The 15,294-nt window shown below is 44.3% G+C and overlaps 1 protein-coding gene across 1 annotated transcript in view; it reads left to right on the top strand.

Moving 5' to 3' along the window:
- LOC106566793 (helicase ARIP4) overlaps positions 1–15,294 on the top strand; it is a 114,705-nt gene that overhangs the window by 13,710 nt on the left and 85,701 nt on the right. The window contains exon 2 of the mRNA XM_014135186.3: positions 1,727–1,909. Coding sequence (XP_013990661.2) covers positions 1,783–1,909 — 127 coding nt within the window. The 5' untranslated portion in view covers positions 1,727–1,782. The remainder of the gene's footprint in view (positions 1–1,726; positions 1,910–15,294) is intronic.

The raw sequence follows: 15,294 nt of genomic DNA, 5'->3' as shown, positions 1-15,294 counted from the left end.
GGGAGCGGTGTGGGGAGCGGGAGGGGGGCGGGAGGGGAGAGGAGCGGTGTGGGGAGGGGAGCGGGGAGAGGAGCGGTGTGAGGAGGGGCGCGGAGGGGAGCAGGAAGGGGAGAGGAGCGGTGTGAGAAGGGGCGCGGAGGGGAGCGGTGTGGGGAGAGGAGCAGTGTGGGGAGGGGAGAGGAGCGGTGTGGGGCGAGGAGGGGAGAGGAGGGGAGCGGGGAGGGGAGAGGTGTGGGGAGAGGAGGGGAGCGGTGTGGGGAGCGGGAGGGGGGCGGGAGGGGAGAGGAGCGGTGTGGGGAGGGGAGCGGGGAGAGGAGCGGTGTGGGGAGCGGGGAGGGGTGTGGGGAGGGGAGAGGAGGGGAGTGGTGGGGGGAGAGGAGCGGTGTGGGGAGGGGAGGGCGGTGTGGGGAGGGGAGTAGGGAGGGGAGCGGGAGGGGAGAGGAGCAGGGAGGGGAGCGGTGTGGGGAGAGGAGAGGAGCAGGGAGGGGAGGGGAGCGGTGTGGGGAGGGGAGCAGGGAGGGGAGCGGGGAGGGGAGAGGAGCAGGGAGGGGAGCAGGGAGGGGAGAGGAGCGGTTTGGGGAGGGGATAGGGAGGGGAGCAGTGGGGGGGAGAGGAGCGGTGTGGGGAGGGGAGCGGGGAGAGGAGCGGTGTGGGGAGGGGAGTAGGGAGGGGAGGGGAGGGGAGCGGTGTGGGGAGAGGAGCAGGGAGGGGAGGGGAGCGGTGTGGGGAGAGGAGCAGGGAGGGGAGCGGTGTGGGGAGAGGAGCAGGGAGGGGAGGGGAGCGGTGTGGGGAGAGGAGCAGGGAGGGGAGCGGTGTGGGGAGGGGAGCAGGGAGCGGGGAGGGGAGAGGAGCAGGGAGGGGGGAGGGGAGAGGAGCGGGGAGGGGAGCGGTGTGGGGAGGGGAGCAGGGAGCGGGGAGGGGAGAGGAGCAGGGAGGGGGGAGGGGAGAGGAGCAGGGGAGGGGAGGGGAGCGGTGTGGGGTGAGGAGCAGGGAGAAGAGGGGAGCGGTGTGGCAGAACACGGCCTTGGCATTGGAGGGTGTGTGTGTGTGTGTGTGTGTGTGTGCGCTCTACATCAGTGTTTCACTTGGGCCCCTTCCATCATTGGGGATCATCCCAGTATCTCTACTTGCACATTTATCATCTGCACATCTATCACTCCAGTGTTTAATTGCTAATTGTAATTATTTCGCCACTATGGCCTATTTATTGCCGTACCTCCCTAATCCTACTACATTTGCGCACACTGTATATAGACTTTTCTATTGTGTTATTGACTGTATGTTTATTTATTCCATGTGTAACTCTTCTGTTTGTGTCGCACTGCTTTGCTTTATCTTGGCCAGATCGCAGTTGTAAATGAAAACTTGTTCTCAACTGGCCTACCTGGTTAAATAAAGGTGTAATAAATAAATAATAATGCCTCTAGGGGATGCGCCCCACAGTTTGGGAACCACACTGTGTAGGGAACATTAAGGATGGGAAGGAGATGGTGTGGTTGTTGACATTGGCATGTGTGATGATGAAGTCCATGTTGTATGGGTGTTACAGGGCTTTGAGCAAGTCTGTGTGTTTTCAGTTATCCCTCTGCAAGGTTAAGTTAACGGTAGTGTGTTCATTCATTGAATTGTTTTTTTATTTGCACTGTGAGACAGAACAAAGACAAAATAACTGTGTAGGCTACATTTTATGCCAAAGCAGTGTTCAAATAAGAAGTGTGTGTTGCAGGTGGCCTGTGTGTGTGAGGATGCCTAGGTAATGCCTCCGGGTGGCAGAGGGACACCATGTCTGACAAGGGGATCTCAGGGAGAGACATGGAGCCCCTCCTCAACAGTGAAGAAGAGGAGGATGAGCTGGAAGAAGAGGAGGTGGAGGATGAGAACAACGGAGATGATGAAGAAGACTTCCCTGGTAGGTGGAAACTGAAATAAGACACACACACACACACACACACACACACACACACACACACACACACACAGAGAGAGAGATGAATGTTGTCTAAAGAAATGCTATGACTAGAGCTGATAGGACAGTTTCATGGTATTATGTCCGGCATGGACAGGGTTAACTAAGATGCTTATACAACAGGTTTTGATGGCAGGAAAAGGATCTGTAATTGAGGAGTTGCAGGTAAACATGAGTGATATTGAACTGATTTTGACAAGTTGTTTTCATACAGTCATATCTCCTCAGTTGTGTTGGTTCCCCTTTCTGATTGTTTAACAGCATTTACACCGTTTTTCAGGGTAGTCTTTGGTAGCATGACTACCATAGATGAATCCTGTCTAAACTCTGTTCCTCTTCAAGAGAGGTCGGCTGTTGAACGGGGAAGAAAAAAGAAAAGCAGGAGAGAGAGATGGTTGAGTAGGAAGAGGATGAAGGGAAGGGGATATGTTGAGTAGGAAGAGGATGAAGGGAAGGGGATATGTTGAGTAGGAAGAGGATGAAGGGAAGGGGATATGTTGAGCAGGAAGAGGATGAGGGGAAGGGGATATGTTGAGCAGGAAGAGGATGAGGGGAAGGGGATATGTTGAGTAGGAAGAGGATGAAGGGAAGGGGATATGTTGAGCAGGAAGGGATGAGGGGAAGGGGATATGTTGAGTAGGAAGAGGATGAAGGGAAGGGGATATGTTGAGTAGGAAGAGGATGAGGGGAAGGGGATATGTTGAGTAGGAAGAGGATGAAGGGAAGGGGATATGTTGAGTAGGAAGAGGATAAGGGGATATGTTGAGCAGGAAGAGGATGAGGGGAAGGGGATATGTTGAGCAGGAAGAGGATGAGGGGAAGGGGATATGTTGAGTAGGAAGAGGATGAAGGGAAGGGGATATGTTGAGTAGGAAGAGGATGAGGGGAAGGGGATATGTTGAGCAGGAAGAGGATGAGGGGAAGGGGATATGTTGAGTAGGAAGAGGATGAAGGGAAGGGGATATGTTGAGTAGGAAGAGGATGAAGGGAAGGGGATATGTTGAGTAGGAAGAGGATGAGGGGAAGGGGATATGTTGAGTAGGAAGAGGATGAAGGGAAGGGGATATGTTGTGTAGGAAGAGGATGAGGGGAAGGGGATATGTTGAGTAGGAAGAGGATGAGGGGAAGGGGATATGTTGAGTAGGAAGAGGATGAGGGGAAGGGGATATGTTGAGCAGGAAGAGGATGAGGGGAAGGGGATATGGTGAGTAGGAAGAGGATGAGGGGAAGGGGATATGTTGAGTAGGAAGAGGATGAAGGGAAGGGGATATGTTGAGTAGGAAGAGGATGAAGGGAAGGGGATATGTTGAGCAGGAAGAGGATGAGGGGAAGGGGATATGTTGAGTAGGAAGAGGATGAAGGGAAGGGGATATGTTGAGTAGGAAGAGGATGAAGGGAAGGGGATATGTTGAGTAGGAAGAGGATGAGGGGAAGGGGATATGTTGAGTAGGAAGAGGATGAAGGGAAGGGGATATGTTGTGTAGGAAGAGGATGAGGGGAAGGGGATATGTTGAGTAGGAAGAGGATGAGGGGAAGGGGATATGTTGAGTAGGAAGAGGATGAGGGGAAGGGGATATGTTGAGCAGGAAGAGGATGAGGGGAAGGGGATATGGTGAGTAGGAAAGGATGAGGGGAAGGGGATATGTTGAGTAGGAAGAGGATGAAGGGAAGGGGATATGTTGAGCAGGAAGAGGATGAGGGGAAGGGGATATGTTGAGTAGGAAGAGGATGAGGGGAAGGGGATATGTTGAGTAGGAAGAGGATGAGGGGAAGGGGATATGTTGAGCAGGAAGAGGATGAGGGGAAGGGGATATGTTGAGTAGGAAGAGGATGAGGGGAAGGGGATATGTTGAGTAGGAAGAGGATGAGGGGAAGGGGATATGTTGAGTAGGAAGAGGATGAAGGGAAGGGGATATGTTGAGTAGGAAGAGGATGAGGGGAAGGGGATATGTTGAGCAGGAAGAGGATGAGGGGAAGGGGATATGTTGAGCAGGAAGAGGATGAGGGGAAGGGGATATGTTGAGTAGGAAGAGGATGAGGGGAAGGGGATATGTTCAGTAGGAAGAGGATGAAGGGAAGGGGATATGTTGAGTAGGAAGAGGATGAGGGGAAGGGGATATGTTGAGCAGGAAGAGGATGAAGGGAAGGGGATATGTTGAGTAGGAAGAGGATGAGGGGAAGGGGATATGTTGAGTAGGAAGAGGATGAGGGGAAGGGGATATGTTGAGTAGGAAGAGGATGAGGGGAAGGGGATATGGTGAGTAGGAAGAGGATGAAGGGAAGGGGATATGTTGAGTAGGAAGAGGATGAGGGGAAGGGGATATGTTGAGTAGGAAGAGGATGAAGGGAAGGGGATATGTTGAGCAGGAAGAGGATGAGGGGAAGGGGATATGTTGAGTAGGAAGAGGATGAAGGGAAGGGGATATGTTGAGTAGGAAGAGGATGAGGGGAAGGGGATATGTTGAGTAGGAAGAGGATGAGGGGAAGGGGATATGTTGAGTAGGAAGAGGATGAGGGGAAGGGGATATGTTGAGTAGGAAGAGGATGAGGGGAAGGGGATATGTTGAGCAGGAAGAGGATGAGGGGAAGGGGATATGTTGAGTAGGAAGAGGATGAGGGGAAGGGGATATGTTGAGTAGGAAGAGGATGAGGGGAAGGGGATATGTTGAGCAGGAAGAGGATGAGGGGAAGGGGATATGTTGAGCAGGAAGAGGATGAGGGGAAGGGGATATGTTGAGCAGGAAGAGGATGAGGGGAAGGGGATATGTTAATATTTACCTTTTCCAGACTCAGCACTGCTTGCTCGCTGGGTTGTGGTGACATTCACACATGCCGTTTTTGGGTATGTTACTGTGACACTGCGTTACACAAGCGCGTTATGAAAGACTGCCCTCTACCCCTCCCATTCTCTTGGTCTGTGCAGCTATGCCTCGTTCAGCCCACAGCACAGCGCTACTGCATCCTTGCAGCACACATGCGCACAGCTACATTGTTAGGCATCATTTAGATGTTGTTGTGGGAATGAAGAATAGTTTGTCTGAATCTGTGTGTTCTGTTCGTTTTGTCATATTTTAGCTACTGTACTTTGACTCTACTCAGTGTCAGACCTTACGCACTCGCTCACACTCCTACCTACTTTTTCCTCGCACACGCCGACACGCATGCCGACATACACATGTCACATACACGAACACATATACAGTTGAAGTTGGCCGTTTACAAACACCGTAGCCAAATACATTTAAACTCAGTTTTTCACAATTCCTGACATTTAATCCTAGTAAAAATTCCATGTTTTAGGTCAGTTAGGATCACCATTTTACTTTAAGAATGTGAAATGTGACACGTGATGCCGTGGAGCTGAACAGACGTTGACAAACCGAGCTCTTGAAATTTATCCTATTATTACCTAAATAACAACGTTGAAACAATATTCTAACATCGGCTGATAAATTGTCAAATACTTACCTTCCCAAAGAGCCATGGACCTCCGACCGAGAGGCAAGAAGGACGACCAAAACGTCGTTGAATCCCAAGACAACGATAACGCCACAGCTAGCAAGTTTAGCATTAGCCCTCATATCTCAGACGACGGTTCCAGACTATTGCTCTCGGCAGCCTCGCAAGACATGCTGGCTACTCTCCTCCGGGAAATTCAGGATGGTAACAAAGGTCTTTCTATGAAAATTGACAAGAAATCGGCTGAACTCCATTCTTCCATCGACGACCTGAAATCCTCCATGAATGATCTCCTTCTGAGAACGACTGAGGCCGAGATGCGCATTAGCACAGTCGAGGACACCGTCGCTCGACATGACCAGGTTCTGATAGAACTGCAGAAGGATAATGCCTACCTCAAAAACAAAGTAGACCAGATGGAGAACCAGAGCAGACGCAGTAATATCCGTGTGGTGGGATTGAAAGAGGACAGCGAGGGCCGTGACCCGGTCCGCTTCTTCACTCAATGGATCCCGGATGTCCTAGGCATAATCAACTTCACCAAGCCGCTGGAAATCGAACGCGCCCACAGAACATCAGCGCCGAAACCCCGGCCAGAGGAGCCCCCACGTGCCGTTCTGGTCAGGTTCCTCCGTTTCCAAGACAGAGAGAAGATACTGCAACTCGCAAGAGCCAAAGGGGACATCACCTTCGATGGCAAGAGGGTCAGCCTTTTCCCGGATATGAGTGCCGATCTCGCCAGACGTCGCAAGCAGTTCAGACCTGCCGCCAAAGCACTGAAGGAGAAGAACATCACCGGCTATCCACCCTGCGCGGATGAAAGTTCAGTACAAAGGCCGATGCCATATCTTCAACACACCGGGAGAAGTATTCACTTTTCTCAAAGAACCGAACCGCGACTGAAAAACGGTCTCTCTGGGGGATAAGATCCAATCTGTTTGTTTTCTCTTTTCTGGACTGATCTGCTGATATCGGATCCGTCTACCCCGCTATCCGGTCGCTATAATTGATTTGTACATTTTCAACTAACCGTTTTTCCCCGGGGTGAGTTCTATTACATTTACAGGAGATTATATTTTGGTTTAGTCAATATCCACTGGACGAAGCAATAAGTGGGTTTAGGCCCACCGCTTCCCCCCCCATTTATGTTTCTCCTCTACCGAAAAGAGACTCAAGCAGCCCTTACCGTGGGCAGTAATTATTCAGCCATAAATGCCTATTCACAACGTTTGTTTTCAATTTAGAGAGCTCGCAGGTTTTAGTTTACGCCAAGGTTTAGCTAGTAAGAGTAAGGTGGAAAGCGAGCAGCAACGTATCTACAAGTGTATTCATGTTTGATTGTTGGGATTGTTGTTTTAGTCTGACAATCGGGGTGGGTGGGTTTTTTTTCCCCTTTTTTTCCATGTTTATTGTTGTTTCCTTCCTAAAGAGGCACATAGGTCACTTCTGTGTTCAAACCAAAGTTGAAACATTTCCTGACTATTTACATATGAGAGATTTCCATTCGGTTACATATTTCAAACCCAACCTATGCTTAATCCACTAAAATATGTCACATTCAACGTAAAAGGCCTCAACAGCCCGATTAAAAGGAAAATTGTCTATACATACCTTAAGAAATTAAAGGCCGATATTGTGTTTCTACAAGAAACACATCTTACAGCCAGCGAACACAAGAAATTGAAGAGGGAATGGGTAGGACAAGTTTTTGCGTCCTCTTTTAACTCCAAAGCAAGAGGAACTGCAATTCTGATAAGTAGACACATCCCCTTCTGCGTCAACAACACCATCTCTGATCCCTCGGGCAGGTTTGTTTTGGTGCAGGGGCATATGTTTTCAGAGTCTTGGACCCTGCTGAATATTTATGCTCCTAACTTCGATGACCATATGTTTATACAGAATGTCTTCCTTCAGGTCGCTCAAGCACCACCAGGATGGCTACTGGTTGGAGGAGATCTAAATTTTTGTTTAGATACAGTCCTTGATAGGTCCTCGGATAAACCCTCCCTTCTTACCAAAGCCGCCAAGCTCACCATGTCATTCATGAAAGATCTTAATTTACTAGACATCTGGAGACAGTTGCACCCACAGGATAGGGACTACTCTTTTTATTCACTCCCACACAAGACACACACACGCATAGATAACTTTTTACTATCGACCCAACTGTTTCATAGAGTGTTAGATATCGAGTATCTCCCCAGATTGCTTAGCGACCATTCTCCTCTGGTATTATCAATCTCCATTCCTAACAAGGTAAACGGAGCATATAGATGGAGACTAAATCCTACACTCCTAAAGCAACCAGAATTTTGTGCATTTATCAAAGAGCAGATCAATATTTTTACTTTGACAAACAAACCCTCCGCTCCTGACAGTTTCATTCTTTGGGACACATTGAAAGCCTATCTGAGGGGACAGATCATTTCCTATACTAAAGGGTTGAAGAGAAAATACGGTGCGGAACTGAATGTCCTTGAATCTGAAATCTCTGAGCTGGAGAAAACCTACCAAAGAGGCCCGACTAAAGATCTATATAGGCTTTTGGTAAATAAAAAACTGAAATATAATATTCTGAACACATATCAAGCTGAGAGGGCCATCACTAAATCAAAACAGCGTTATTACGAGCTTGGAGAGAAAGCTCACAAAGTACTGGCATGGCAACTGAAAGCAGAGGAAAGTAAGAGGACAATTAATGCTATAGAAACCCTTACTAATGAGATATCTTTCGACCCTACCGAAATTAATAATACCTTTAAGAAATACTATGAAGACCTCTACACTTCCCAATCAAGCGATGATCTGTCGGAGATCGACTCCTTTCTCTCCTCTCTCAACCTCCCATGCCTGTCAGAGGAAGACAGAGAGCGCCTGAGTGAAAACTTCTCTGTTCCTGAATTGGTGGAAGCCATTAAATCCTTACCTTCTAATAAATCTCCTGGGGAGGATGGCTTCCCTCCAGAGTTCTATAAAGAATTTAGGGAGCTGTTGGTCCCCTACCTCATGGAGGTACTTAAAAAAGCCGGGGAAGACAACTGCTTTCCAGAGTCTTTCTCTCAAGCAGTGATTACTGTAATCCACAAGAAAAGGAAAAACCCGCTAAAGTGCGCCTCCTATAGACCAATCTCTCTCCTTAACACAGATTGTAAACTGGTCACCAAGATGCTATCTAAGAGACTGGAGTCATGTTTTCCCCTGTTGGTCAACCCAGATCAGACTGGCTTCATAATTAATAGACTGTCCTCCAATAATCTCAGAAGGTTCTTTGATATAATTCACCTTGCTAACAAAAACAAAATACCTAGTGTCGCAGTCTCCCTCGACGCTGAAAAGGCCTTTGATAGGGTTGAATGGCCATACCTCTTTCGCGTCTTGGAAAAGTTTGGTTTAGGTACCGTTTTTGTAAATTTGATAAAATCACTCTACAAATCTCCTAAAGCTAGGATTGCTACCAATGGGATTACTTCCTCCTCTTTCCCTCTCTATAGGGGGAACAGACAAGGTTGCCCAATTAGCCCCCACCTCTTTGCCCTCGCCATCAAACCGTTGGCTGAGGCTATTAGATCGTGCCCTGACATACATGGCTTTGAGGTGGGCCCCCATACCCATAAACTATCACTCTTTGCGGACGACCTTATCTTATTTCTAACAAACCCAGAACACTCCCTCTCTCACTTGCAGATCCTACTACAGTGTTATAGCTCTTTCTCTGGATATAAGGTTAACTTCGATAAAAGCGAAATCTTACCGCTGTCTGTCTTTGACCATCATACCATCAAGCACAAGTTTCCTTTTCGATGGTCGCCTCTGGGCTTCACATATTTGGGCATAATGGTGGATGGTAACCTGAACAAACTCTATAAACTCAATCTGGCCGGCTTGTTGCAGAAGGTGGAGGGTGACCTGTGTAGGTGGATGGACTTGCCTCTCACCCTACTGGGTAGAATCAATGTGATTAAAATGAATATCCTGCCCAGATTTCTATATTTGTTTCAATCTCTCCCTATCCCTGTGCCCGCAGCATTCTTTTCCTCTCTTGACAAGCTGACCAGACGGTTTATCTGGCATGGCAAAACCCCGAGGGTTAGCCTGGACAAACTGACCCTGGATTACGGTCAAGGGGGCTTAAACCTCCCCAATTTTAGAATGTACTACTGCGCTGCACAGTCTAGGTTTCTGGCTCAGAGGTTTGACAATGGTCCCTCCCCCTCATGGTTGAACATTGAAAAGCTTGAGATGAATGATGACACGGGGGCAGAATTGTTTTACAAATGGGACAGAAAATCTATAAAAATCATCACAGACAACCCTTTAAAACCTGTTGGGGCTCGGGGGCAGTATTGAGACATTTTGAAAAAAATATGTGCCCATTTTTAACTGCCTCCTACACCAACTCAGAAGCTAGGATATGCATATTATTAACACATTCGGATAGAAAACACTCTGAATTTTCTAAAACAGTTTGAATGGTGTCTGTAAGTATAACAAAACTCATATTGCAGGCAAAAACCTGTGAAAAATAGATCCCAAAAGAATTTTGTGACTGTACTATTTAGTGTCATTGTTTTATAGATACCATAGTGAGAAAGGATTCATTTCGCAACACCTACGGCTTCCACTAGATGTCAACGATCTTTATAAAGTTGTTTGAAGCGTCTATGATAAACAGAGAGCAAATTAGAATCCAAGGAAGTTGACATGTCATCACTTCATTTTTTTGCGCCTGCGCATAAATCTGAGAAGCGCGAGTTTGTCATCATTGTTTATCTAGACATAGGATAGGTTGTGTGAAAATATTACTGATGTTTAACGTTAAAAATGGACCAAAAGATTAATGCTAAACAACATTTGACATGTTTGAACGAACGTAAATAGATTATTTACTAGGTTTTTTAAGCTTTTCGGCGTGATTTTACACTCCCCCCACCACGTTTTGTGGGAGCATAATGAACGCTAAGTACTTGGTGTTATTTGGACATAAATTATGAACTTTGTCAAAAGAAACCACATTTGTTCCGGACCTGGGATGCCTTCCGGACATGGGATGCCTGCCTTCTGATGGAGATAATCAAAGGTAAGGGGATATTTACAATGTTATTATCGATATTAGATGATGCTAACTGTATAGCATAGCTTATTGTTCTTAGCATAGCACCCCGTTTATTGCAAAATGTGATTTCCCAGTAAAGTTATTTTGAGATCTGGCCATTCGGTAGCAATTACGAGATGCTAATATATTATTCTTTGAATGACAATATTATAATTTACCAATGTTTTCGAATAGTAATTTTGTTATGTTCACCGGAAGCATTTCAGAGAAGAAAAAAATCTGAATTTCACGCTACTGTAAAATGCTGTTTTTGGATATAAATATGAACTTGATGGAACAAAAAATGCATGTATTGTATAACATAATGTCCTAGGAGTGTCATCTGATGGAGATTGACAAAGGTTAGTGCATAATTCTAGCTGGTTTCTGCTTTTGGTGACGCCTGACCTTGAATTGAAAATGGATGTTTGTACTTTTGTGGCTATGTACTGTCCTAACATAATCTAACTTTATGCTTTTGCCGTAAAGCCTCTTTGAAAATCGAACAATGTGGTTAGATTAAGGAGATGTTTATCTTTTAAATTGTGTAAAATAGTTGATTGTTTGAGAAATTGAAATTATTAGATTTTTGATGTTTTGAATTTCCAGCCTTGTTAGCAATCCCGACTCGGGTTCATTGCTAACCTGTAGCCCCATTCTGTCCTGGCATGGTGTAAACTGCATGAGCTGTTCGGACGAGGGGGATTTCTCTCCCCTAAAACCCCTTTATGGAACAGTAGATTGATCCCTATGTTTTTCCAGAATAGTAACTTTAGACCATGGTCTGATAAGGGGATCACTCTTCTGGAACACTGTTATGAGGAGGGAGTTCTTATGTCTTTTGAACAGCTGAAACAGAAATACCACTTGTCTAACAGGGGCTTCTTTAGCTACCTACAACTACGAGACTTTATTAGGGTGACTCTCAAGGGAAAATGGAACCTACCTAAGATGTCACCTATTGAACAATTCTGCCATGCAGACCAACCACTACTCAAGACCATTTCCCGTGTTTACGATGCTCTAATGTCAGTACTAACACTGCCTGAGCTAGATAAACCCCGACTTAGATGGGAAAAAGATCTGGGTATTGATCTTGATGAGGGCCTATGGAGTGACCTATGCAGGGATGGTGTTACATCCACATTGAACTCCAGATACAGATTGATCCAGTTTAATTTCCTCCATCAGCTCTATATCACCCCATCTAGACTGCACAAGTTCAATCCTGATATCTCCTCCCTATGTTTTAGATGTGGCTCAGATGAAGGAACATTCCTCCATTCCACTTGGCAGTGTTCAAAACTACATGGTTTCTGGCAGGGGGTATGCGATACCATATCCTCAATCCACGGGGTTGCATTCCCTTTAGACCCCGAGGTCTGCCTACTGGGTAACTATACTAACACCAATCTTAGGCAAAGTCATAGTATAAAGCTAACAGAAATATTGCTAGCGATTGCCAAGAAATGTATTGCCTTGAAATGGAAATCGGGTTCCCCCCTGCCAGTGGCAATGTGGCTATCGGAAGTTAATAGTTGTATCCCACTGGAGAAAATCACTTACTGCTTGAGGAATAAGTTAAAGACATTTTACAGAATTTGGCAACCTTTTATTGACTATATGGAGAATCTCCCCCCACACCACATTGATTGAATCTCTATATAATTCTTATATAATGTTTCACACGTAATGTATAATATGTAGCTTACAGCAGGTGACCATATGAATCAATGTCTCATTATTATTATTAATATTTATTTTATTATGATTTATGTATCATGTATGTTTTTTATGTATTATGTATGCCCGTATATATAATTTTAATTTTTTATTACGCTCGTCTGTTACCGTCACTTTGTCCTTTGTTGTCTAACATATTTTCACTTTTGTTTTGAATGTTCTTAATTTTTGTTTCATCAGACCAGAGGACATTTCTCCAAAAAGTACGATCTTTGTCCCCATGTGCAGTTGAAAACCGTAGTCTGGCTTTTTATGGCGTTTTTGGAGCAGTAGCTTCTTCCTTGCTGATCGGCCTTTCAGTTTATGTCGATATAGGACTTGTTTTATTGTGGATATAGATACTATGGAAACCCGTTTCCTCCAGCATCTTCACAAGGTCCTTTGCTGTTGTTCTGGGATTGATTTGCACTTTTCGCACCAAAGTACGTTCATCTCTAGGAGACAGAACGTGTCTCCTTCCTGAGCGGTATGACGGCTACGTGGTCCCATGGTGTTTATACTTGCTTACTATTGTTTGTTCAGATGAACGTGGTACCTTCAGGCGTTTGGAAATTGCTCCCAAGGATGAACCAGACTTGTGGAGGCCTACAATTTTTTTTTTTCTGAGGTCTTGGCTGATTTAAAAAAATAACAAAAATAACAAAAATCCCCCCATGATGTCAAACAGAGGCACTGAGTTTGAAGGTAGGCCTTGAAATACATCCACAGATACACTTCCAATTGACTCAAATTATGTCAATTAGCCTATCAGAAGCTTCTAAAGCCATGACATCATTTTCTGGAATTTTCCAAGCTGTTTAAAGGCACAGTCAACTTAGTGTATGTAAACTTCTGACCCACTGGAATTGTGATACAGTGAATTTTATAAGTGAAATAATCTGTCTGGAAACAATTGTTGGAAAAATTAATTGTGTCATGCACAAAGTAGATGTCCTAACCAACTTGCCAAAACTATAGTTTATTAACAAGAAATTTGTGGAGTGGTTGAAAAACGAGTTTTAATGACTCCAACCTGAAATGTATGTAAACTTCTGACTTCAACTGTGTGTATGTATGTATTTTAGAGGTCGACCGATTTATGATTTTTCAACACCGATACCAATTTTATTGAAGGACCAAAAAAAGCCGATACCGATTAATCGTGGAAAAAAAATATTATTTTCAATTTTAATTTTTTTGATATATAATGACAATTACAACAATACTGAATGAACAATGAACACTTAATTTAACTTAATATAATACATAAATCAAATCTATTTAGTCTCAAAGAAATAATGAAACATGCTCAATTTGGTTTAAATAATGCAAAAACACAGTGTTGGAGAAGAACGTAAAAGTGCAATATGTGCCATGTAAAATAAGCTAATGTTTAAGTTCCTTGCTCAGAACATATGAAAGCTGGTGGTTCAGTATTCCCAGTTCTTCAATATTCCCAGTTAAGAAGTTTTAGTTTGTAGTTATTATAGGAATTATTACACGTCGACTATTTCTCTCTCTACCATTTTGTATTTCATATACCTTTGACTATTGGATGTTCTAATATGCACTTTAGTATTGCCAGACTAATCTCAGGAGTTGATAGGCTTGAAGTCATAAACAGAGCTGTGACTCAAGCATTGCTAAGAGCTGCTGGCAAATGCAGTAAAGTTTCAATGAATGTTTACGAGCCTGCTGCTGCCTACCACTGCTCAGTCAGACTGCTATATCAAATCATAGACTTAATTATATAATAAACACAGAAAAATATGAGCCTTTGGTCATTAATATGGTCAATTCCGGAAACTATCATTTTGAAAACAAAATGTTTATTCTTTCAGTGAAATACGAACCGTTCCGTATTTTATCGAACGGGTGGCAACCCTAAGTCTAAATATTGCTGTTACATTGTACAACCTTCAATGTTATGTCATAATTATGTAAAATTCTGGCAAATTAGTTAGCAACGAGCCAGGCGGCCCAAACTGTTGCATATACCCTGACTCTGCGTGCAATGAATGCAAGAGAAGTGACACAATTTCCCTAGTTAATATTGCCTGCTAACATGAATTTCTTTTAACTAAATATGCAGGTTTAAAAATATATACTTCTGTGTATTGATTTTAAGAAAGGCATTGATGTTTATGGTTGGGTACATTCGTGCAACGATTGTACTTTTTTTGCGAACGTGCTTTTGTTAAGACATTACCCGTTTGGCGAAGTAGGCTGTGATTCAATGATAAATTATATGCAACGCAGGACAAGCTAGTTAACCTAGTAATTTCATCAACCATGTGCAGTTAACTAGTGATTATGTGATTGTTTTTTATAAGGTAAGTTTAATGCTAGCTAGCAACTTACCTTGGCTCCTTGCTGCACTCGCGTAACAGGTGGTCAGCCTGCCACGCAGTCGCCTCGTGGAGTGCAATGTAATCGGCCATAATAGGTGTCCAAAAATGTCGATTGCCGATTGTTATGAAAACTTGAAATCGGCCCTAATTAATCAACCATGCCAATTAATGGGTCGACCTCTTTATATATATATATATATATATATTAAAGTTCAGCCAGGTTTTAGAATAGCTGCCATGTTGGCGCCTTTTATTCTTGAAATTTGGGTGATGTAACAAACAATACAAGAGCGCCTCCAACAATTCCCTTTGAAATGATCCTCTGTAAACAAGCAAAACAGAGCAGTGAATTTAAGATGTTTTTATTGATTAGCATTCGGGATAATGTGTATCCAAGTCTTTACTGTGTTGTCAGAAAATGTCATATCTGCTTTCACTGGACATCTTCATCGGTTTTGATAACTATCAGAAATAAACAGCACAACACGGAAGTGTCAATTATCACTTAGCAACGGCTACAGTAGGAGGAGAAGGTGGCACTCTCAGAACGTTCAGACAGAAACCTCATTGCCCCAACTTATATATTTCACTAATGGTCAAAAGTTTTAGAGCGCCTACTCATTCAAGGGTTTTTCTTTATTTTTACTATTTTCTACATTGTAGAATAGTAGTGAAGACATCAAAACTATGAAATAACACATATG

This window comes from Salmo salar, chromosome 13 (genome assembly GCF_965601325.2).
Source record: "Salmo salar chromosome 13, fSalSal1, whole genome shotgun sequence".
NCBI lineage: Eukaryota > Metazoa > Chordata > Actinopteri > Salmoniformes > Salmonidae > Salmo > Salmo salar.
The sequence above is the reverse complement of the archived record's forward strand: the minus strand, read 5'-3'. Positions and strand labels throughout refer to the sequence as shown.